Source organism: Electrophorus electricus, chromosome 13 (genome assembly GCF_013358815.1).
Source record: "Electrophorus electricus isolate fEleEle1 chromosome 13, fEleEle1.pri, whole genome shotgun sequence".
Taxonomy (NCBI): domain Eukaryota; kingdom Metazoa; phylum Chordata; class Actinopteri; order Gymnotiformes; family Gymnotidae; genus Electrophorus; species Electrophorus electricus.
Window position 1 is genome coordinate 13,677,698 of NC_049547.1, and position 24,273 is coordinate 13,701,970.

The 24,273-nt window shown below is 45.8% G+C and overlaps 3 protein-coding genes across 5 annotated transcripts in view; 2 read left to right on the plus strand and 1 right to left on the minus strand.

Annotated features, from left to right (window-relative positions):
- The window catches only part of trappc12 (trafficking protein particle complex 12), a 19,804-nt gene extending 7,501 nt beyond the window's left edge, over positions 1-12,303 (plus strand). Inside the window, 10 exon segments of the mRNA XM_027015348.2 lie at positions 4,704-4,817; positions 5,707-5,845; positions 6,818-6,930; positions 7,056-7,128; positions 9,293-9,366; positions 10,583-10,681; positions 10,963-11,060; positions 11,174-11,247; positions 11,250-11,260; positions 11,437-12,303. Of these exon segments, the coding sequence (XP_026871149.2) occupies positions 4,704-4,817; positions 5,707-5,845; positions 6,818-6,930; positions 7,056-7,128; positions 9,293-9,366; positions 10,583-10,681; positions 10,963-11,060; positions 11,174-11,247; positions 11,250-11,260; positions 11,437-11,679 (1,038 nt within the window). The 3' untranslated portion in view covers positions 11,680-12,303.
- A 188-nt stretch (positions 12,304-12,491) lies between these two features.
- On the minus strand, positions 12,492-14,341 carry adi1 (acireductone dioxygenase 1). The gene is made up of 4 exons (XM_027015354.2): positions 14,135-14,341; positions 13,358-13,477; positions 13,065-13,244; positions 12,492-12,923 (listed from the first exon to the last, which is right to left on the minus strand). Exons 1-4 carry the CDS (start codon positions 14,258-14,260, stop codon positions 12,813-12,815), a joined length of 537 nt encoding a protein of 178 aa, XP_026871155.2. The 5' UTR covers positions 14,261-14,341; the 3' UTR covers positions 12,492-12,812.
- A 435-nt stretch (positions 14,342-14,776) lies between these two features.
- On the plus strand, positions 14,777-23,179 carry psen1 (presenilin 1). 3 transcript variants are annotated; one of them, XM_027015350.2, is made up of 11 exons: positions 14,777-14,878; positions 15,607-15,692; positions 16,584-16,858; positions 17,679-17,820; positions 18,031-18,098; positions 18,270-18,490; positions 19,830-19,928; positions 20,027-20,113; positions 20,312-20,482; positions 21,028-21,146; positions 21,407-23,179. In XM_027015350.2, the coding sequence occupies exons 2-11, from the start codon at positions 15,657-15,659 to the stop codon at positions 21,560-21,562; spliced, it is 1,374 nt and encodes a 457-aa protein (XP_026871151.2). In that variant the 5' UTR covers positions 14,777-14,878; positions 15,607-15,656; the 3' UTR covers positions 21,563-23,179. The 3 variants fall into 3 exon arrangements, with proteins under 3 accessions (XP_026871151.2, XP_026871153.2, XP_026871152.2); XM_027015352.2 differs by having other exon boundaries at positions 20,321-20,482; XM_027015351.2 differs by having other exon boundaries at positions 16,587-16,858.
- Positions 23,180-24,273: the final 1,094 nt, after the last annotated feature.

A 24,273-nucleotide genomic window follows, 5' to 3' on the forward strand; every position in this document is an offset into this window, starting at 1 on the left:
AAGGGAGAGCAAGGGAGAGCAAGTGAGAGGGGAGAGTGAGGGGGAGAGAGAGTGAGAGAAAGAGGGAGGAGGGAGATGAGGGCAGAGCAAGGGAGAGCAAGTGAGAGGGGGAGAGTTAGGGGGAGAGAGAGTGAGAGGAAAGATGGGAGGGAGAGGGAGAGGGCGAGCGAGGGAGGGAGAGGGAAAGGGCGAGAGAAAGGGAGAGGGAGAGAGAGAGAGGGGGAGAGCGAGGGAGGGGGAGAGGAGGGAGAGAGCAAGAGAAAGGGAGAAGGGGGAGAGAGGGGAGAGAGAGGGGGAGAGCGAGCGAGAGAGGGAGGGGGAGAGAGAGCGAGGGGGAGAGAGAGCGAGGGGGAGAGAGAGAGAGGGGGCGAGCGAGGGAGGGAGAGAGAGGGGGAGAGAGAGGGAGAGAGAGAGAGAGGGGGAGAGAGAGGGAGAGAGGGTGAGAGAGGAGAGGGGCGGAGAGCAAGTTTAGAGGGTGGAGGGGAGGGGGAGAGCAAGTGAGAGGGGAGGGGGAGAGGGAGAGAGGGGCAGAGCAAGGGAGAGAGAGGGAGAGAGAGAGAGAGGGGAGAGAGAGAGGGAGAGAGGGTGAGAGGGAGAGGGGGAGAGCAAGGAGGGGGAGGGGGAGAGGGAGAGAGGGGCAGAGCAAGGGAGAGAGAGGGAGAGCAAGGGAGAGCAAGTGAGAGGGGGAGAGTGAGGGGGAGAGAGAGTGAGAGAAAGAGGGAGGGAGGGAGAGGGCGAGCGAGGGAGGGAGAGGGAAAGGGCGAGAGAAAGGGAGAGGGAGAGAGGAGAGAGGGAGAGCGAGGGAGGGAGAGAGAGAGAGGGGGAGAGCGAGCGAGGGAGGGGGAGAGAGAGGGGGAGAGCGAGGGAGAGAGGGTGAGAGGGAGAGGGGGAGAGCAAGTGAGAGGGGGAGAGGGAGAGAGGGGCAGAGCAAGGGAGAGCAAGGGAGAGCAAGTGAGAGGGGGAGAGTTAGGGGGAGAGAGAGTGAGAGAAAGAGGGAGGGAGGGAGAGAGGGGCAGAGCAAGGGAGAGCAAGGGAGAGCGAGGGAGGGGGAGAGTGAGGGGGAGAGAGAGTGAGAGAAAGAGGGAGGGAGGGAGAGGGCGAGCGAGGGAGGGAGAGGGAAAGGGCGAGAGAAAGGGAGAGGGAGAGAGAGAGAGGGGGAGAGCGAGGGAGGGGGAGAGGGAGGGAGAGAGCAAGAGAAAGGGAGAAGGGGGAGAGAGGGGGAGAGAGAGGGTGAGAGAGCGAGCGAGAGAGGGAGGGAGAGAGAGCGAGGGGGAGAGAGAGGGTGAGAGAGCGAGGGGGAGAGCGAGGGAGGGAGAGAGAGGGGGAGAGAGAGGGAGAGAGAGAGAGGGGGAGAGAGAGGGAGAGAGGGTGAGAGGGAGAGGGGGAGAGCAAGTGAGAGGGGGAGGGGGAGGGGGAGAGGGAGAGAGGGGCAGAGCAAGGGAGAGAGAGGGAGAGCAAGGGAGAGCAAGTGAGAGGGGGAGAGTGAGGGGAGAGAGAGTGAGAGAAAGAGGGAGGGAGGGAGAGGGAAAGGGCGAGAGAAAGGGAGAGGGAGAGAGAGAGAGGGAGAGCGAGGGAGGGAGAGAGCGAGAGGGGGAGAGAGCGAGGGAGAGAGAGAGAGGGGGAGAGCGAGGGAGAGAGAGAGGGGAGGGAGAGGGGGAGAGCAAGTGAGAGGGGGAGGGGGAGAGGGAGAGAGGGGCAGAGCAAGGGAGAGCAAGGGAGAGCAAGTGAGAGGGGGAGAGTTAGGGGGAGAGAGAGTGAGAGAAAGAGGGAGGGAGGGAGAGGGAAAGGGCGAGAGAAAGGGAGAGGGAGAGAGAGAGGGGGGGAGAGCGAGGGAGGGGGAGAGGGAGGGAGAGAGCAAGAGAAAGGGAGAAGGGGGAGAGAGGGGGGAGAGAGAGGGGGAGAGCGAGGGAGAGAGAGGGAGAGAGAGCGAGGGAGGGAGAGAGAGCGAGGGGGAGAGAGAGCGAGGGGGAGAGCGAGGGAGGGAGAGAGCGAGAGGGGGAGAGCGAGCGAGGAGGGGGAGAGAGAGGGGGAGAGCGAGGGAGAGAGAGAGGGGGAGAGGGGGAGAGAGAGGGGGAGAGCGAGGGAGAGAGAGAGGGGGAGAGGGAGAGAGGGGCAGAGCAAGGGAGAGAGAGGGAGAGCAAGGGAGAGCAAGGGAGAGCAAGTGAGAGGGGGAGAGTGAGGGGGAGAGAGAGTGAGAGAAAGAGGGAGGGAGGGAGAGGGCGAGCGAGGGAGGGAGAGGGAAAGGGCGAGAGAAAGGGAGGGGGAGAGAGAGCGAGGGGGGAGAGCGAGGGAGGGAGAGAGCGAGAGGGGGAGAGGGGGAGAGGGAGGGAGAGAGCAAGAGAAAGGGAGAAGGGGGAGAGAGGGGGAGAGAGAGGGGGAGAGCGAGCGAGGGAGGGAGAGAGAGGGAGGGAGGGGAGAGAGAGCGAGGGGGAGAGAGAGCGAGGGGGAGAGCGAGGGAGGGAGAGAGCGAGAGGGGGAGAGCGAGCGAGGGAGGGGGAGAGAGAGGGGGAGAGCGAGGGAGAGAGAGAGGGGGAGAGGGGGAGAGAGAGGGGGAGAGCGAGGGGGAGGGGAGAGAGGGGCAGAGCAAGGGAGAGAGAGGGAGAGCAAGGGAGAGCAAGGGAGAGCAAGTGAGAGGGGGAGAGAGAGTGAGAGAAAGAGGGAGGGAGGGAGAGGGCGAGCGAGGGAGGGAGAGGGAAAGGGCGAGAGAAAGGGAGAGGGAGAGAGAGAGAGGGGGAGAGCGAGGGAGGGAGAGAGCGAGAGGGGGAGAGCGAGGGAGGGGGAGAGAGAGGGGGAGAGCGAGGGAGAGAGAGAGGGGGAGAGAGAGGGAGAGAGGGTGAGAGGGAGAGGGGGAGGGGGAGAGCGAGTGAGAGGGGGAGGGGGAGAGGGAGAGAGGGGCAGAGCAGGGAGAGAGAGGGAGAGCAAGGGAGAGCAAGTGAGAGGGGGAGAGTGAGGGGGAGAGAGAGTGAGAGAAAGAGGGAGGGAGGGAGAGGGCGAGCGAGGGAGGGAGAGGGAAAGGGCGAGAGAAAGGGAGAGGGAGAGAGAGAGAGGGGGAGAGCGAGGGAGGGGGAGAGCGAGGGAGGGAGAGGAGGGGAGAGAGCAAGAGAAAGGGAGAAGGGGGAGAGAGGGGGAGGGAGAGGGAGGGAGAGAGCAAGAGAAAGGGAGAAGGAGAGGAGGGAGAGAGAGTTTGTTTTTTTTTGTTTGTTTTTTTTATCACCACCATTCTTATCCTTAGAGCCTGCTCACCTACTTTCTCCCTTATGTGGGGCTCATTTTTCCTGTCTTAAGGCTGTGGTCATTTCGCAGCTTGCCCAATCTCGACGCTTTACTTCTGGCTGATTATGGTTGCATAGCCAAATTGTTTATAAACCAAGCTTGTTAGTATTGGCTGGTATGTTCACTACTTATTCTGCTGCTTATTGTATATATTGTTTAATATTGTAGTGTCTGTGTCGGCCAGAGGAGGATGGGCCCGCCCCCTTTGAGTCTTGGTTCTTCCTCATGCTCTGGGCAGTTTTTCCTTGCCACTGTCGCCCTTGGCCTGCTCATGGGGGCTTGGACTCAGAGATGTGTAAAGCTGCTTTGTGACAACAAATGTTGTAAAAAGTGCCATAAATAAATTTGACTTCACTTTGACTATTAGCTACTCTGGGTGCACTTGTAAACCACCAGTCCACCAGATATCAGTTTAATTTACCATAAATAATAAATGTGGAGGTGTGATGTGGGGGAGGGGGAGGGGCTCGAGTAGCTGCAGTTCACCTGGACGTTGTGTTGGTCTTCTCTATGTTCAGCCTTGTCTTTGCGTAATTCAGCATGCTTCTCGCTGCATTTTGGTGCAGCGTGCAACAGCGTTGTGTTTGTGTGTCTTATGGATTGAAGCATAAAACAAAGGCACTCTCTGTTTCCAGGGGCACCTCGCGATCCCCGAGCTCGCAGTACATCACGGCGGGGGCCCATCTCCCCTCGCATTGACTTTTTATGTTCTGTCTCAGTGGCTGCAGCTGCTTTTGCCCATTTCCCTGCCAGTCGTTTTAGGCTTCATTTCCCCCTCTAATGAAGATTTAGAGGCGCCGGCGGTGCAGTGTGAGAGCAGCACTCGGGACGCGCCACGGATGCAGTGGGGAGAATTACAACGGGGAGGGAGGCATGTCAAATGAGAGAAGGAGCTAAGACACAGGGCTGAGGAAGTGCGCGCGAGGGGGGGGGGGGTGGGGGGGGGGCAGGTGAGCCGACTGTGGGCTGAGAGGATCGGAAAGGGATTTTAATTGTTTATTTCTTTCTTTATTTTTGGCTCACAGCAGTCTCTATAATGTCATCCCCCAGTCTGCTCTGCTGTAGTAAAGGCTGTGGTGCCAGCACTAGTTATTCTGATGTTGTTTTATTCTTGTGTAAAATCTCCTAAGGCACTTCGCTAAAGGTCTAGCAGTAACGAATGACATTCTGGTTTAAAAGAGGATGGCCACAGTGACCTTGTCTTCGTTATGGATGAGGGGGACACTGCTGCTCTCTCTCTCTCTCTCTCTCTCTCTCTCTCTCGCTCTCTTTCTCACACCCACACATACCCAAGCACACACATGCATGAGTGTGTGCCCGCACTTACACACACACATACACACACACAGGTACATCCTCACCTCCTGCGTGAGCAGCTGTTGACTTAATGGGTTCATCTCTCCCTTAACCTGCCCCCACGCACCAACCAGAGCACCAAGAACTGGAGGGCGGCGGTGGACCTGACGGGCAGACTGCTGACGGCCCACGGCCAGGGCTACGGCAAGAGCGGCCAGGCCAGCAACCACACCAGCGACTCCTTGCAGGTGAGCACTGCGCTGGAGGTGGGGTGCTAGGTTTACCTGCCTGGGTTACACAGTCTCAGCGTAACAGCCACACCACTGCCTGCATGGCACAGGCAGAAAGGGAGCACTTGACTGCGAGCTCAGGGGGTGATGTCTGGTGCCACAAACAGAGGGTTCATTAACGTCAAGCACAGTTGGGGTTCGTGTAGTTAATTGCCATTGGATAGTGTTGTGGATATGTAACTGAGAATGAATTACAGTGCTTACCAGTGCTTCTATTATCGCTTTCTAAACCTTACACTGTATTCTAGCTTGGTTTTGTTTATGGAGCTTATTACTGATAACAGCCATAATGCTACTCTCTTTGAAGTGCTGTGTTGTGCCCATTTGAAAAATATGTTGGCACCTTAGTTAAAAGTTTGTGCTGTTTTGGCACTGTCTTACTGCGCAGGGCATTTGGGCTCCACCCACACCCTGGCTATACGAATGTGCCAGCTTCCCATTGGCTACCACATCAGGTGCATCAAAGCGCTACGCTCCTCTGATGTACCATCCTCCGGTGGCACATGCGTGCATACATTACATTCCACTGCCTCTCCCTTTGTTAATGCAAAACCACTGACTTGCATTATAAAAGTTCTAGCCCTGTAGGCTATACAAACCACTTTAGGGTAATGAGTCAGATTAGTCCTTAGATACTCCTAACTGACTCACCGTTTCACTGTGTTATGGGGTTTTTTGCTGGTTTTGGGATGTAAAAAGATTTTTTTTAAAATGCTGGAACTGCAGAATTCGCTCTACATTCAGAAAAGTGCCCCATCTGCGGAATTCTACAAATGTTTACTGGACGTCGTTACTAACTAGTGAAGTGTGCATGGGTTCTAATCTGTGGCTGGCCTCCTTCTCGCAGCTGTGGTTCGTACGACTGGCTCTGCTGGTCAAATTGACCCTGTTCCAGAACGCAGAGCTGGAGTTTGAACCCTTTGGCAATCTGGACCAGCCGGACCTGTACTACGAGTTCTACCCTGCAGTGTACCCAGGAAGACGAGGTAACTGCTTAGCAACTCGCCAGTCTGTTTGAATCTCCAAAATAAAAGTCTATTTATTCAAAATTGGAAGTTATATTAGATATATATTGCAAATGCTGGTCTATTCAGACAAAATGTACCCCCACTGATCTATAATATAGAACTTTATATTATAGATCACTGGTACCCACTGACTGGAAGAATGAATTGAGCAATGGGCTCAAGCTGAGGTGCAGTGCAGCCTTTAAAAGCCTCTTTAACATACCGTAGCTAAGGGTGACAGGAACATTAATGGAGTTCTAATGTGATAGAAGCTAGGCATGTTAGACCGTATTAAAAAAAAAACAAAACAGTAATAGAGGAACACAAACTCCAGCTTGGTCCCTGCCATAGGCCATTTAGGCTCTTTGAGGGTTAGTGTTTGTCTTTTCTGCTTGAGTTGCATGTCAATTACAAGGGATACAGACATTCCAGTCAAAAATAACAATTTCACATGTGACTTTTCTTTGAAATATAAAGAACCTAATTATATTTCTAAGTGTGAAAAGACCTCATATCTGTCAACAAGTGTAGTCATATTCAAAAAGTATATTTTGAATGTGCAGAAACTCCATTTTAAGATCATACAGCTTATTGGGGCAAACTTGGGCTATTTAGTGCTTTTTTTTTAAGCCGTCAAAAGGCTTGAGATGTTCCAGGCAGAGAGAGACCCTGGCCACCTCAGCACAAGGCTGTGCGTCTGAGTCCTCTAAAGAGGCTAAGTAATCAGTGTGGGCATTAAAGCTGGCTGTGTCTCGGCCGGCACCCATTCCACCCCTGCACGCTGCCTCAGGCACTCTCCACATATCAAAGAGTTATCTGATCAAAGGCAGCACCGAGGTCATAGGTACACGCCTCACCTGGATGGACAAGTTAAAGGGAAAAAAAAAAAAGAAAATGTGAAAAATGGGAGAAAAAGAGAGGTGAATGATGGATGATTGTGTGTGTGTTCAGGCTCCATGGTGCCGTTCTCCATGCGAGTGCTGCACGCTGAGCTGCCTCAGTACTTAAACAAGCCCCAGGAGTCCTTGGACCGCCTGCACAGCATGAGGAGCGTCTGTCAGAAAGTGAGTCCTGCCCACTCACCAGCCCAGAACGTTCCGCCAGCCTGCCTGTCCCGCCTGTCTCTGCTGTGCTCGTGCACACGCTTGGCCTTGTCTGAGGCTCTGCAACTCTGCCTCTCTGCGGACAGATCCTGGCTAACCTGGAGGAGGGCCTTGCGGAGGACGGGAGCACGATGACCCTCGCGCAGGAGAACAGGCAAGGTACCGCGCTCCAAGCAGTGCTCCATCAGCTCCTGCAAAGGCTTCTGCAACAGATGATGATGATGATGATGATGATGATGAGATTACACTGGTTTATGAGAATTACGTACGAGTTAGAACATTCAGCCTTTCAGTTATTGGTTCACTGCTCCACTAGAATATTTAATTGGTTACAGAACTATTGCAAATTTGAAGGTTTTAAATTTTGTATGCATATATGAGCAATAAAATTTGTTTATCATGAATAACTAATGATTTAAAAATGCGCAAATATATGCATATAATTGTAAAATTGCCTGCAGTTTCAGTGAAATAGCACAGGGGGCTTGGTATGTGGAGGTCACAGAATATTTGAAAATGTAATCATTTAAATCTTTTCCCATTAAAGGGGTAATCTGCATATCTCTAATGACATTTTGATATTGCAGATTGTACAATTCTCCAAACACCTACTGTAGTTTTTCTAACACTCTTTCCAACACTATTGTTTCTGAAGCTAGCATCATGTTACTACACGGCTCAGTGAAGCTTGAAAACAACTTGGCAATTACAAAATAAATTAGATCTAATAGAATCAGATAATACATTACAAGATTCAATGCCAAAACATTTGAATATACTTATTAGCAAGTGGGCACCATCCGCTGAAATAACAAGGTTGCAGTATGGAGCAGACCGTGCAGACTGGTATTTGATCCTGGTCTGTTTTGGTGTCAGGTGGAAAGTTGACACCTCTATAAATCCTATAATTGCCTCCCATACCCCAAGCTTTGCTCTCAGCTCTGTTGGATGAAGGCGACAGTGTGCGTAGGGCAGGTGGGGGCATGATGCTAGCCCCCAGGCGGAGAGCCAGTACGCCTGATATGGGCAGAATGCTGCTCCATGCCCCCTTTCACAGGCACATGTCTCTGGAGAAGCAGCCAAGTGCTGACAGCCCAGCTGCCTTCCCCTGACTGCTGCCCCCAATGGCAGGGGCCACAGGGCTGGGGGGAACCTGGACTGCTATTCCCCACTGGGGGCCACAGGGATGGGGCAAACCAGGGGCTGCTCGACACTAATGTTGGCCTTTCCCCTGATGACCAACGGTCCTCCACTGAGATTCAGAGGTTAGACAAAAGTGCAAGGCTGAGAGGCTCTTGAGAATACAAGTAGGTCAGTAGGCAAAAGCTCTGAGTAAAGCATTTAAAAAGAACATATGCTTACAATGGTTCACATGCACAAGGTGAGGCTGTGGTTTCAAAACACTGCAACACTGTTTATGCTTGTGTAGGATAGAGACCGTGTTAAGAGATCAGCAGTGATCAGACTGTGACTAAACTTGGAACAACACAGTCTGATCTTAAAATTGCTGGTTAGCATACAGCAGTAGTGCTCCAGATTAGGAAGGCTTCTGTAAACATGCTTTTGCTATCTGCCCTCTGAAGCGAAAAGTTTTGACTTCCAGCAACTGGCAGCATAACAGCCATCTTTATTATTGGTCACTTTAATAAATTCGATATTATATTCTATTGGGTTGTTTTTAATTCATTTACATGCTTGGAACTGTCATAAAAAGCGTACAAATGTTTGTGTTTTAACCACTAGTCGAATTTCTCATGCAAAAAGGCACAGCTGTGCACACTGAGGAGCACAGATTCCATCACTATCCATTGCTTATTAGAAGTGTGATCGCCGTTTTACGTCGCACTGCTTGCTTGCTTTTTCATATTTTGCTACAGCAAACAGAAGCAACGAAGCTTCTTGGCCTCCCCCCCCCCTCTCTTTTGCCCCACCTCCTATTCACCGCATTCCACTGCTGTGTAGTCCCTCTTCATTTCTGAGCGGACACCAGATGCACTCTAGCTCTGCTGTGGCTCACAAGAACTCCCTCCCTGCTCCCTTTTGATGAGTGCAAACAAAAACACACACACACACACACACACACACACACACTATGAGAAGACGCCAGCTAAGTCACAGGGCCTACAGTAAGCCGGAGGGAAAAATCATCATGGTGTCTTTTCCTACTTTCCCATAATTCCCTTTTGCGTGCACATAATTGATGGCTTGAAAAGGATGGGGGGGGAGGGGTGGACGCTGCAACTGGCTATTCCTGTCCTTTGCTCAGCTCTCTCCCTCTCTCCCTCCTTCTCTCTCTCTCTCTCTCTCTCTCTCTCTCGCTCAGCCTCTGTTCAGCTTTGGAGGTCACGTCTGAGCCGGGTGATGTACTCCATGGCTAACTGTCTGCTGATGATGAAGGTACGTGGGCGGGGCTGAGGAGGCGCTGCAGGCATGCCATTGCCGTAGTTTCACTCATACACGCGCCACTGGCTGGCAAACTGGCAGCACGGCACAGGACGAAAGCTTGTGGAGACATGAACAAAACGCAGTGCGCTACAGGCGTGATCAAAAAATTAACATTTGCTCACGGTTTATTTTTGTTTTGTTTTGTAACTGCTTCAAAACTACTATTAATAAGTGCAGTATGTGAATTGTAATGTTTCATTTAAATCAATTTCAATATCTGTAATCGTCATGAAATTTGCAGATGTTCGTGTTTGATCCTTCATAGGCTCACAGTTGTGCATACTAAGGAGCAAAGATTCCATCACTATAAATTTCTTATCAAAAGTGCAAGCTTTGCTTTTTCTCTCATATGCTTTTTCATCTTTTACCAAAGCAAATTTCATCTTAACATGGTTTATGCTTGATTTTTGTTTCCTTTTTTTCCGGATATTCTGAGGTCCCTATCTGAGGCTTGACCAGTTCAGATTTCCCTTTCACACGTGTGGAAACTCTTAGGTCCTGGCTCATTGATGGGTTTCAATTTCTCCTTCAGGAGAGGGGGGGGGCTGGGCCAGCAGGTCTGAGCTAAATCCAGGCGTGCGCCGCTGGACCCTCTCTCCCCCCTCTCGGCGCTTTAATAAAAGAGCGAGGCGCTCTGTTTGTTTGCGTGACCCGTCTGACCGCTAGCAATGGCCCAGCGTCTAGACATGAGCTTTCCATAGGATATTGGATCAGAAGCAGGGGCATTTGCTCAACCCACGATCCCGTCCTGCCAATCCGGCGGCATGGTCCCACTCGGAAGGGCCCGCGTTAGCTAGCTCGTTTTTAGCCAGAGAAAGGTCAACAAAGCAGCATCCTACCTTTATTTGTTTGTAAGAGCTGGAGGTGCAAATTATGCCTAGGATGTATTCTTTTGTCAGGAGGAGAGTGGGCAAAGTCGAATGCAGTGGTGCGGTGCCATCTGCTGGTCTGCTGGCTTTCTACACCACAAATTATTGCACTTAAAACTTGGTGCCTCATAGACCGCGCATGCGTCTATTTCAAATTCATATCGGATTGAATGGAAATGTTGCAACTTTCACTCTTTCCATTCATTCTCTCCGTTCCATGTACAGCCAAAATTTTCATCATGTTCTCCTCTTCTCTGCATGCCATCGTCTGCCCACCCCATATTCTCTCTCACACCCAGGACTACGTACTGGCCGTTGCAACGTACCACTCCATCATCCAGTACGAGCCGCAGCAGAGCGTGCAGCTGCTCAGTGGAATAGGACGGATTTTTCTTCAGGTAAGACCAGATTGCATTCTTCCCACTGAAATGTCTTACTGGTTATTTCTGATGTATTTTTATTTTTTTTTACAATAACAATGGATTTAGAGACAGAAAAAGACACTACCTGTTTGCTGTAGGTTGCAGTGCTTTGATTTTCACCTTCTGTTCAGTTTGTTCTATTGTGTAATCTCTATATGAAGATGATTGCTCAAGCCTGTCCTCCATGTGTGAATTAGGACTGTCTGCAGTTTAGAGACACTTAACGGATCTGCGCACACTGTGTTTTTGGTTATAAGATCGGCGACATCAAAACTGCAGAGAAGTATTTCCAAGAAGTGGACAAGGCCTGTCAGGAAAAGGGGCCAGCGCAGGACACAGCTGTTTTAATGAACAGGTGAGACTGCGGAACAGGTTTCTGTATCAGCCAACTCAATTCATATGGCTTTTTGTATTTTTAACAATGAAGTGTATTTTTGTTAATAACTGGCTCTTTCTTTCCTTTTTAAGGGCATTTGTTTACCTCAGCCAGAATAATTATGGCGAAGCTCACACATGTTTTTCGAACATACTGAAAATTGATCCAAGAATCCTGTGGTAAACACGTAGTCCATTTTCTGTTATCAGCCCAGGCACATTTTGAGAAGTTCAGATTGGTTTAATGTCTCTTTTTAATATACTATATACATTATAATATACTTGTTGTCTTTAGTTTAAAGCACGAGACACCGTATGCTACAAGTTTTGTTTCAATTCCATTCTTAATTCTCCAGGCAAACAACAATGCCGCTGTGTGCTTGCTTTACTTGGGCCGCCTGAAGGAGTCCCTGGGCCAGCTGGAGAGCCTGGTGCAGCAGGACCCAGTGCTGTACCTGCATGAGAGTGTCCTTTTCAACCTAACCACCATGTATGAGCTGGAGTCATCGCGTAGCACCCAGAAGAAGCAGGCGCTGCTAGAGGCGGTGGCGTGCCGTGAGGGTGACAGCTTCAACACGCAGTGCCTCAAACTGCTCTGAGGGGGTAGGGCCTGGGACTCCATAGCCTAACGAGGAGGGCATTAGGTCGACACCTGGGCCTGGCTGCGTGCCAACATCCAGCTCCAGATGTAGTTATGAGTGCTTTAATAAGACTAAGTTAGAAATGCCACCAGTCCATTGCATTTGCAGAAGAAGCAGAATGTTATTGCGTGACCAAAACCAAAGCTGACCTGAAAAGACCTGTCTGCACAAAATGTAAATATTTTAGCAATACTTGCAGGCAAAGGGGATAGAATTGCAGTTTAAATGGCATATAGCATTACAGCAATCAATCAGTCTGTCCCCCCGAAGTTAAAATCACCTAAACTGCTGGTGCATTCTCAGTGAAACTCTTATGATGCTCTTCATGCTACATCACCTTTCAGACACTCCTTCCTGGCTCTCCGCCTTTTATTTTTGTAGCATTTTTACAGTAACCAGAGATTGCAGCCAATGTACCATCTATGTCAAGTTTTAATATGTACTTTCCTCCCCCTGTTCCTTTAACATGCATTATGAAAAGGATTTTGTACAGTTATTTACATGGTGTGTTGTGTTCTGTACATTTCTGGATACTACAAAAGAAACTCTTAATTACTCTTAATAAACTTTGATTATAAGGGACTGCATTTATGCATCTCCACCTTAGCTAATCAGTTAGTAAACCAACAGAGTGCATTTGTATGTGTTAACATTACTGTATTGTAAGCCACCTGAAACCATGCACACAAAGCAGCAGTTCCAAATCACAGTGAAGCATATCATTCACACATTACCACAAACTAAGATGGACGTTCATGCCAGAATAGAAAGTAATTTGTTCATTTTTATTTGTGTTAACAGATCAAAACAGTAAAACTATGTTGAAACAGGTGTGTAGATATCTAATCTACACCTCACTCTCCGTGTTTATCAAGTCTGTCTCATTGTTATGCTAAAGCAATTTTTATCCTTAATAATTATATTAATTATGACTACTGCATAGGTCAGTATGAACCAGTTATCAATATCCAGTCTTGTAATGTTGTAAAATTCCAGGCAATATGTATATTGTTGAAGGATCTGCAGTAATGTCATAGTTCTAATATGCAATGAACTGATGGCACTATGACATTAATGTCATCAACTTTGGCTCATCTGAGCTGATTCAGGTACTTCTGGCGAACTTCAAAGTCATCAGCTGGACGGTTGTAGGCCTTCCACACTGGCTCTCCAGCAAACAATCTCATCGCTTTAGTGTAATTCTAAAGCAGAAAGGCAAAGTTTTTCTCAGTAACCTGAATGTCTGAACACAGTTTTCACACATTGATTTCTTTTCAGATTGTATCCCTGAGCTCTGAAATTACGTTTTTAAATGCTGTGACTTAAGTTCTTAGAGGACTTACAGTCTCGTCTAGGGTGAATCTGTGGTAAATTCCTGCTGGAAGTGTTATCAAATCCCCCTTTGTCATAGCAATTCGTATCCAGCGGTCATTTTTGTCCCTAACGTCAAAGTATGCTCTTCCCTCTAGGATGTATCGGATTTCATCATCAACATGCAGGTGTTCTTCATAGAACATTTTCAGCTGAAAGAGGGAAGGTGATTCTCTTTACATTAAAACACGTATGTCACCTAATAATGGAGTTGATTTTTTTTTCATGTGAAATTGACATCAGCAGAGTAGTACTGTTGACCTACTTTATCCTCATAATTTGGCAGTTTATCTGGATGGATAGTTATGATGTCCATATAAGTGTAACCTCTATCTTCACATATCTTCTGTAATTCTGGGTCATTTTCATAGATATCGGCATTTAACTGAAAGAAAGAAACAATGATGATTATTTATTTGCCGTTCAGTATCACCTTAGCTAGCTAGGTTGAGTACCGAACGGATAGCCTACTTTAAATGAATATCTGAATAGTTTGCTGACTGTAATTTTAATTTAGCAGATTTTGAAGTTAGCTGGCCAGCTCGCTGGGTAAAGTTAAATTCTCTCAGTCCATTTTACGATTAGACTTTGTACGTTGACGCCAGTTCTATCAAGAAAGTGGCCAGCTAGGATGCGCCAGCTGGTCTGAAAGGGGTTAAAATAGACGTTTGCCTTCTGTAGTTCTTTTCCATATGACAATTTCTAAATTATATGCAAACTAGCTAGATAGCAACGTCTTGACAGCTTGGTTCAGAATATGCTAACTAGCTAGCGGAACTATGCAGCGTGGTACTTCAGAGAGATTGTCAGAAGACACACTTTACAAACCTGCAGTTCAGTCATTAGGTACTAATTAGCCCACCTCTGCTGCTACAATAATCCAACATATTTTGTTGTATCTAGTCAAGCAGCTAGCTAGTTAAGTAATTAATTGTTGCTAACAATCATAATTATTTTATTTATTTTATTACAGACGCTTCTGTAGGTTAATTCACTTGCTGGCTAACCCAGAGGTATACAGACTCGTTAGCTATAAACGAACCTTTAGATAAAAAACTCCGATTTCCTGTAATCCTTCCAAAGTCACTGGCTGATTTGGTTGTAATTTGTGAGGAAGTCTTTGGTCGTCAGTGCAATCGTCCATTAACCAGGCCTCAATCCGTGGCATGATGAAAACATTCGTGATGACAACAATCCTGCAGAAAGTCTGTAACTTAATTGAATCCTTCCCGGATCCTTCCTAAAAACAAACGTTTTCAAAATAAGTGCCGTGGTGTTTTTGTTGTTTTTGATGATGATGATAATGATGCTTATTTGTTTGTTGAGTGTGGGGATTTTTAGTATCAACAACAAGAACTACAATACTACTACTACTAATTATTATTATTATTATTATTATTATTTATTATTATTATTATTAGAACATACATATTATGTTACAACAACAACAGCCAAATTATTTCCAAAGGGCGGTTTAAACTTTAGTGTCCTAGCTAGATAGATTGTTTGGCTCCTCTTTGATCTCTGTGCAGTTTATGTGCATCAAAAAGGACATAATTTACAAACATCTCACTGTTCCTTTCTAGCTTTCTTGCTTTGAAACAAACAACAGAGTTAATGACGTTTGTTTTAAATAGTTAGCACAACTTGATGGTTGTACTGACAAGTACTTCTGACTAGACTTTTATTCTGCCCTCATCGGGAAACTGGACCGAGCACTCGGCTGGCTGGGGGACTTCGTACTGTTTCCATCTTCGAAGTGTATTTGGTGTAGGGAGACATCAAGGTCTGTATGTTAGCAGTTGAATTCGCTGTTGAAAAGTATGTAATGTTGTATTAAATAAAGTAATTTAATGCTTAGTCCAAAAATAACTACGTTGCTTTCAGTTCAAAGAACAAATTAGCTAAATGATTGCTTTGACACCAGTGATTAACCGGTTAGCTAGCTTGCATAAGCTACCTAAGATAGCAAGCTAGCCGAAATGTCTTTTGTAAAATTATTGAGTCGTATCTACGGGTGTAAATAGGTGTGTTCTTGTGTTGATCTTTAGCGTTATGATATCGAACAAGATCCTGTTGGGGGCTTCTGATATCAACAACCCCATAGCTAGCCAACGTTGCTGCTTATCTTAGCCTAGCTAGCTTATCGCTACCTGTAGTTTCTTGCGACAAGAAAACCCACTAGTTAGGCGCGGTGCTGATCAGGAGCACTGTAGCTCACGCATACCTGGTGAAGCCATTTGAAAATATTGGCTGCACCTTTGAACACGTTAATTTGTTATTAACCTAGTTTTTAGATTTCAAACTAACAAGCTGTATATCTTATCAGTATACTTGGCTAAGAAGCCAGGTATCTATATAACTAGTTAATACACATTATTAGCTGGTTATTATTAGTATATTTATTACAAGAAATACATGTAAGCCATTGTTCGGTCGGAGACATTTGCTTTGATACGCAGGTTCAAATTATTGTGTTTAGTCCGGCGTTTAGTCTTGCTTATTCTTTTCCAGGTCCAGCGGGGTTGGCCTTTCTATGAGGCTCGAGTCATATCAAAGCACCAATGGCTGACAATGTGGAAAATGTAGTTAATAATGTGGTAAGATTTAATTGGTGTTTTGATTGCTTCATTAATTCTGTTGTTTTTAAATTGCAATGGCAGTATCTACTTTTAGTTCAATGCTTGTTGATACTACTGGTTGTCAGTTTGAGCTATGTTTGTTGGCACTACATAAACAGTGAAGTTCCAAAAGAACGGGACTATAGTCCTGTCAGTGAAAATAATTTGTCATAGTTACTCCCTTACTTTTATGGTCATTGCAAACATACAGACAGGTGTGGCAAGTAAAGTGGTGATAAAGGAATGAAACAGCTGCAGCATTAGATGCTATAGATACTGTTGGTTTCTGAGGCTGAAGACTTGTTAGAACAAGAATTGTTGTGTTCTGAGATGTACTGAGAATACTGAGATCTGTGAAGTACTTATACAGATAATCTTTGAATGAAAGACATGAATGTAAAAAATAGATGTTACTTGTATCTGAACTTTATGGCATGGCCTTGGGTGAATATTGCACAAGGCCGAAGATCCAGCTATGGCACCTCCAGCGTATACCCCACAGATGTCATGTATCAAAGAGGAGATGGCAATGGCTTTTCCTGAAGTGAACCCTTGTAACATTGTTGTAACTGCAAACTTGCAGCCATAATTGAGAGAGAAGGTTTTAGGGACGCACACCAGATATATTTAACCTAATGCATATGCATATGATCTTTTCTTTAATTTTATTACAGCAAACCTACATATAGCCACCCATTTTCAATTTTGATGTGAGCAACTGGTCTCATATAGCAGATCTGAACATTTGTATTCAAATATGTAAGATAAAAAAGCACAGCTCAAATCTCAGCATTACTACTTGCTTTTCAAATGTGGTTGGTCCTGTGTGAACTAAGTAACATTTTCACTATCTCCTGTGCTGCCTGCAAGCAGTCAAATGAAGGGGCAGAGACCAACCGGCACACAAATACCGGGAGGCCCACTGGTCCGGCCCGGGGCGAGGTCGAGCTCAACGGGCAGCCCCCGTCTGCTCGGGCACCCCAGGTGGTCACCGACAGTGAGGAAGATGAGGATGAGGAGCTGACTCTTAAGTATGGGGCCAAGCACGTCATTATGCTCTTCGTCCCCGTTACGCTGTGCATGGTGGTGGTCGTGGCAACTATCAAGTCGGTCAGCTTCTACACACAGAAGGATGGCCAGCAACTGTGAGTGTTTAAAGTCACTTACACAGCTGAATCATCATTTTTATTTGCAGTTTAGGCAGAATGTAGTTTTTTATAGCAAGAGCATGTGCACAGTTGGGAGCTTAACCTGTCTTAAATTACAGCTGCAAAATTTGTCAGTATATTTGCAGTTAGCTGTTTAGATTGGATTTCCTTAATCATTCAGTCATGCATGCAGTTAGGACTCCATTCAGTGTTAACATTGCTAATAAAAAGGGAAAAATATGCTGGGACACAGCTGATAGTAGTACTTTTGTAAATGGATAGAGCTGCTTCAGAATCACTTAGCAATTTAGAGATACAGAGGCTTGTGTTGCATATATCGGTTAGCTTCAACATGGGAGAGAAATCACTACATAACTGTCCTTCAGTCTCACCCATCCAAAAGACATCATTTAATTGAAACGTGAAAATAAAAGCACTCTGGCACTCTACATACTCTGCATTGTCTACAGTCCTATGCCTGTTGCGTTGCCCCAAATATTCGCTTCTATTATTGACTTACCTTTGATTCTGAGTTTTGATGTAATTTGAGGAGCTACCACTAGGAAGAGGAGCAGTCCACTGACTGGAAACTGGTTGCATTTAGTTGTAAATGTGGATTAATAACTTGAGAATTGCAGAATTGTCTTTTTTATATTTGCTTTGTTACTTCTGCTTTGGTAACATTTTAAGCAATTTTACATTGTGAAGTTTTGCTTGCTGTTACCTGTAGGACTAAAGAGTATCATTTGTGAGCACTATGAAGGGAATAGCGAAATTAAGCAGGATGTAATAGAATACCTTTTGGTTATCCCTGCAGCATCTACACGCCCTTCCGAGAGGACACGGACACTGTAGGGCAGCGGGCTATCAACTCCATCCTCAATGCCACCATCATGATCAGTGTTATAGTGGTGATGACGCTCGTCCTCGTACTGCTCTACAAGTACCGCTGCTACAAGGTACAGGCTGCTGGCGAAAGATGATGCTCAACACTTTATTTCCTTATTCCTTGAAAGGAAAGTGGCGGTGCAGATTTATTTGTGTGTAGGTGCCATTTTTCTATGGTGTGAACATATTTACTAAAGTTTGAGGTTTTCCCCAGCATTAGCCTTAATGCTCATCAGTATATATCTGGCTAAGTGCAGCTTACTGACATATTGCTCTTTTAGGTGATCCATGCCTGGTTGTTCCTCTCCTCCCTGCTCCTGCTCTTCTTCTTCTCCTTCATCTACCTCGGGTGAGATCAATTTCTACCAGCCATCATGCGTGCATAACCAACCACACACCCCAGGAACCATTTTACATCATTTTCAAAGCACAGACTGTGTCCTTGCGTGATTTAAACGAATCCCTGCTTCCGTGCACTCTGGCTTACGGTTTAACTGCGACCGGCTTCTCTATGCTGCAGGGAGGTGTTCAAGACGTACAACGTGGCCATGGACTACTTCACGCTGGCGGTGATCGTCTGGAACTTTGGCGTGGTGGGAATGATCTGCATCCACTGGAAGGGCCCGCTGCGTCTGCAGCAGGCCTACCTGATCATGATCAGCGCCCTCATGGCCCTGGTGTTCATCAAGTATCTGCCTGAGTGGACCGCCTGGCTCATCCTGGCCGTCATCTCCGTCTATGGTCAGTAAAGTTCGCTTTCTTGTCTTTGTCTTTCCTGAGATTTGTCAAGCGGGGATAAGCGTGAGATAAGCCAGGATATGTGGTGAGGAAGGATCCCAGGCACCAAACAGGAAGGCCATATTTTTGAGGAGCTGCGAACTGAGCAGAAGAAGTGGAAAGACTTCATCAGACTTCCTTTAAAACCCTTCTTCCTGCTACATGAATTGCACTTTTGTCTTTCCCTTTGTCCTTTGACAGTGCGTAAACTGGGATGGTTATTTTGGGATTTTTTTTATTCTTTGGGTCAGGAATAGAATTACAGATGAGCACAGCTCAGATTTTCCCTCTGTAAACATGAGAAAATGCTTTGTTGCTTTGTTCACGCATTGACCTTTTCCACAAGTTAAAACTGTTCCCTGGGGTTTTAATAAAATGTCTGTGACATGGATTGGGCAAAATACCAAGAGTATCAAGCACCACAGCATCTTTTTCACTCTTTCTAAATGACAATGAGCCACGGCTCTCTCCCCCCCCCCCCTTTTTTTTTTTTTTTTTGGTTGGGATTTCCAGTGTATTTTAGTATTAACTTTGTCATGTCAACATTTCTTTTTATATGTCTGTACATCAGCTGGTTATCCAAAGCTAGGTTTCTAGCATTTAAAATCAGTGCTAGTAATGTAAATGTCATGAAGCTATTCCTGTTACACCAGTTAAACCCAAGCTCATATGTTGTAGCTAACACCCAGGTTGGAGACGATGGCAAACATATACAGGTTTTTTCCGACTTTACCTGGGATGTTGCAATCAAAAATAAACTAAATCCACTCAGCTCTTCTATGCGCCGAGGCTGGGGGCGAAGGTGCTCGTCTATGCTGGCAGCAAGAGTTCCTGTGCTTAGCTTTGACATATAGATATTAGGTCCAGCATTTGCAGGGAAAAACATGGTGCACTTTTGGAAAGGTTGCTCTCAAGCCAGGGGTAGAGTTAGAATTAGAATTAGCATTGGAATTAGACACACCCCTCTTATGACTGATTCCACATCTGATGTAGGAAGGGGCAACAAATCTGAATGGCTTGCTGAATCCCATGTTTTCTGACCTAAGCAGCCCACAAAAAACAAAAGTCTTGGGTTGGTAGGCACTCAAGATACATTTGGGTATGTGCACTGGCACTGCGAAAGTGAGTTTTTCATAATATGTCCTCTTTAAGTACTAGTATCATTACTTTTCCTCATGGCTGCGTTTGCAGTCTAGCTTCCAGCTACGTTTGCATGTCTTGAAGAATGCTACACTTTAAAACCCAGTTCTTCTTAGAGCAGTATATATGACTGTAATTGTCTTCTGTCTCTTCTCTCCTATAGACCTACTGGCTGTGTTGTGCCCTAAAGGCCCCCTTCGCATTCTAGTGGAAATGGCTCAAGAGAGAAATGAGCCCATGTTTCCAGGCCTTATCTACTCTTGTAAGACACTAATCAGAAAATCCATTTCCCACCATGTTTGCTTTTGTCACTTACCCATTATTGGGTTCCATGTCAGTAAAAGTCCTTTGCTTTGGCAGCGACTATGGTGTGGCTGGTTGGCATGGCAGACACCATGGAGACCAGAAATAACTCTGCCCAGGCTGCCCCTCTCCAGGAGAGCCAAGGTGAGTCTCGGCTCTTTCTGCCTCTCAGTTCAAGTTGTCATCCATGTCACCGTTTGCGTGTCTTGGTTATATCTGTTGGCATGACGCACAGACAGCTCATTAACAAAATGTCATGTCCTGCAATTGATATGCCCCCCCCCCCACCCCCCCACTCCGGACTCCTGACTTCCGTTTAATGCATCTCCTTGTATCCTGGAGTTGCTGCAGCACCCACGGCACAGGTGGAGGATGATGCCGGTTTCACATCTGATTGGGTGGGCCAGCAGCAGCAGCAGCTGGGCACGCTGCACTCCACCGAGGAGAGCCGGCGTGAGATCCAGCAGATGCCGTCCACACGTCCGCTGCCACCTGCGGATGACGACGAGGAGAGTGAGTGTCGGGTAGGCCAGGGGTTTCCCCCTCTGGCCCTCTCTGATCTGCAGACAGTCCTTTTTATTGGCCCTCACCACCTCGTGACACACCTTACCCTGGGAATCTAGGGATGCAGAACTCCTAATTACCTGATTCAGGGAGGGGCAGGTCCGGACTGGCTGTCTAATATCCTCAGAGCTGCATCTCACATCTCTTGTGCATGCAATGAATCTCACTATCTCTTCCTTTAGGATTTATCTCAGTGTTTATGAACATGCATGTGTGTTTGCTTGGGCAAGATTATAGAAACTGGTATAATAGATGGCTGGGGTATCATATTATGTGGAAATGACTAAAGTTTAATCTAATGGACCAGGTCCCCGCCCAGTTCTACCCCAGCAAATACTGGGATATAGGAATTTCTCACTAATTACAGCCTGAAATCATGCATAGTTTGCAGTAAGAATGTGTTGTGAGCTGTAACGTGCGCGTGTGTGTGTGTGTGTGTGTGTGTGTGTGTGTGTGTGTGTGTGTGTGTGTGTGTGTGTGTGTGTGTGTTACAGGGGGCGTAAAGCTAGGTCTTGGAGACTTTATCTTCTACAGTATGCTGGTAGGAAAGGCATCAGCCACAGCCAGTGGTGACTGGAACACCACGTTGGCCTGCTTTGTGGCCATTCTCATTGTAAGTGACCAACAGCATCCATCAGTAACTTTAAATCTACTCACACAATGTTGTCTCTAGAAAAACAAAAAAGCTGGGTTAGGCAGTGCATTGGAGTACTACATGGCTTCTTTTTTGATCAAAGGATAGATGGTGTTACTTTTCAGTATTGGTACTTTTGGTGCTTATTGTTGTTGATAGTGTCAGCCCTTGCTGTCTGTGTTTTTATATTTTCATAAACCCATTTTTATTTCCCGTGTGTGTTTATTTCTGTTCTCCAGGGCTTGTGTCTAACTCTCCTGCTCTTGGCCATCTTTAAGAAGGCCCTCCCCGCTCTCCCCATCTCGATTACTTTTGGCCTGGTCTTCTACTTTGCCACAGATAACCTGGTGCGCCCGTTTATGGACCAGCTAGCTCTGCATCAGTTCTACATATAGCGAAAGGCAGAGGCCTCTGGCCCACACTCAGAGTCCCTGAGCATCAGGGGGAACAGAGGGGGTGGGGGGAGCAGTGCCCTGCCCTGCCCCGCCCTGCCTCCACTATCATGGATGCGTAGGTCTCAAGCTATTCATTCCTAAGCTGCAAATATGATTTTCATTTCTCATCAAAAGGCCTGTGGGATCAGAGTGCCTCTCTGATGGTCCAGCAGATTGACACTGGTATTTTGATCATGTAGCAATTGTTTGAGGTGAAAACAGTGAAAAGTGGAGAATCTGAAAAAACCCTACAGAGGATCAATCACCAAAAAGTCATATTTACTGTATTAAAGTCCTTTAACTCATGTGAATTAAATGTTTTGTAATAACTGGATGAGGAAGAGCTGCATTACCTTTTTCTTAGTATACTTATTTTTATTCATAATGCCCAGCATTAAATGCTAACTCTGGCTTTGTGTTTTAGAGCCTGATACAGAATCTAGCTATCGTGAACATTCATAATTAAAAATACCTTGCATTAAAGGAAAATTCAAGAAGCACTACTTTTTATTTTGGAAATATGCCTCTAAACTGAGATATAGTGCAACACTCACCCCCATAACCTTCATAACACATACAATAAGACAGCAAAGTAGCTTTTATATACACTCTAATATACAGCTAATGCAGTATTTTCCAACATTTGCACTGTCATTTCCACCTAATGGTAGGACTTGATAAGGAACAGAACACACATAATCTTATATCTTGCTTGAGACTATATTACAGCTCTACTTTTTTTTTCGTGGTTAGTTATGTTACACATATTTAAATAATTTTTCCTGTGTTATGTAGATCACTGGATTAGACAGTGAACCTACAGGTCTGATATTTTTCAACAATCTAATTCATGCCTCCTCCCTCTCAGGGGTAGGAACACTAGGAACAACCTAGTTCAGCCTGAATGCTTGCTAATAACCTCATATTTTCAAGCTATTAGTCTGAATCCATTATTCATTCATAAGTCTGAATTCATTCATAAGTCATGCAACCTGAGTGGTTTGTATCTTAATTTTTTTAAGCGTACAAAATTTTCCTTTAATTCATGTGTAATTGCCTTTCACAAAATGGTTGGTACTAAACAAGGTTTTTCATTGTTTTGTTTGTTCTCTATTATCCTAATTTTTTCTATAGTGTGCCAAGAAATATGGTTTGGAGTGTAATGTAGAACAATTGTATAGTCCAACCATAGTTTATATGGTAAGGCACCACCTACTGACTTAATTCATTTTATTACTGCGTTAAATTAAAAGAAAGTTGCATCCAGACTACTATTTTGTCCTCAAAGAAAGTCTGGGGTGTCATTTTAGAATGTATCATACAGCCTGTACTATCCTCCAGATTTTAACAATGTTCACCAAAGTTTGTTGGGCAGAGTTTGTGTTTTATGTTTTTTTTTTTCTTGTTTTGCTTTCTTGGTCTTTTTCCTTTGTAGGTAATACCTCCTGATGTTTGTTAATTTCAATGTCCTCTTTTTTTTTCTACGAAAAAGCAGAACCAAATCTTGTTTTTGTAATTGGTTTGTAACCAACGTGAGATATTCTCAAATAAAGGGGAGCTCATTTGAGCAAATTTCTCTCCTGTGTCATCTGCATTAGATTTCCTAAGAAGGGTATATTCAAACTAATCTTCACTGTGAATGTGGAGATGGAATATACTCAGTTCTAATACATGGCATATTTCTTTATAAGCATTCCTGATCTTAAATGTATCAGCATTCATAGAGACTTTTTGTTTGTTGAAGAATGGGCAATATTAGGTTACTTCTGTAACATGCTATAAATTGTAAGTCGTTCTAGATAAGAGCATCTGGAATGCATAAAATGTAAGTTAACTTACATTTGGCAGCAGGTGTGCAGGAGAAATTATCCCTATACAGAAAATGAAGTTTTTCTTTAACCTGACTGCAATGTTTGTAACATGCCATTTCCACTGGAACTCCTTCATTTTTGGTATTATATAACTTTGAAGCTGATTAATTAATTGAATCTGAAATTAATTGAATAAACCTTGTCTGACATGTAACAAATGCATTATGCTCAAAACGGCTTTTGGTAAGGGTTAACCACAGGGGTTGATAAAACAAGTTTGGCTTCACTATCTCTCGTCCACTGTCCGCTGCAATTCACGTAAGGTACAACCAAGGCTAGCCCTTCTAAGGGGATTACAAAAGGCAAGGATGCGATGGCAGAGGGGACTAGGTATTGCATAGGTAAGGAAGATCAGTGCTTCAGTAATCAACCCAGGATCAGCACAAATTATTCTTTCATCAAATTATGCATGAGATGGGCTCACTCATTATGACAGCCGCTGCACCCATCTTCAAGAAAAGCCAAGCTCTCGACCAGTAGCCATGTCCAAAGATGAGCTGGAGGCCCTGCTGAAGTGCATGGAAGTGACTGTCCAGGATGGAGCACCTGAAGGCACACTGCAGGTGGCAAAGCGAAGAGTTTGTTGTGGAACTCCAGCAGGATAACCAGGAGCTGACTGAGAAGTACAGCCAGCTGGTCCTTGAACTGAAGGAGATCAAGGTGGTCGCTAAGAAGAGGCAAGCACAAAAGTTTAGCCAATATCTATGAAACAACAGTGTTCAGAGAAGGTGTACGATAGAAGAGATCCCATGGATGTCAGCCAAACTCATTGAAGATCTCTTAAGAAAACAAGCATCCTGC

Bases quoted from the DNA above. Each gene is read 5' to 3' on its own strand.
- psen1 (XM_027015350.2), top strand. From the start codon at position 15,657: ATGGCTGACAATGTGGAAAATGTAGTTAATAATGTG. The intron at 19,929-20,026 runs GTAAGACACTAA...TTGCTTTGGCAG, and splicing joins TCCAGGCCTTATCTACTCTT to CGACTATGGTGTGGCTGGTT. The intron at 21,147-21,406 runs GTAAGTGACCAA...TCTGTTCTCCAG, and splicing joins GCTTTGTGGCCATTCTCATT to GGCTTGTGTCTAACTCTCCT.
- adi1 (XM_027015354.2), bottom strand. From the start codon at position 14,260: ATGCCACGGATTGAGGCCTGGTTAATGGACGATTGCACTGACGACCAA. The intron at 13,478-14,134 runs GTTCGTTTATAG...TCTTTCTTTCAG, and splicing joins TCGGAGTTTTTTATCTAAAG to TTAAATGCCGATATCTATGA. The intron at 12,924-13,064 runs GTAAGTCCTCTA...TTTCTGCTTTAG, and splicing joins GATTCACCCTAGACGAGACT to AATTACACTAAAGCGATGAG.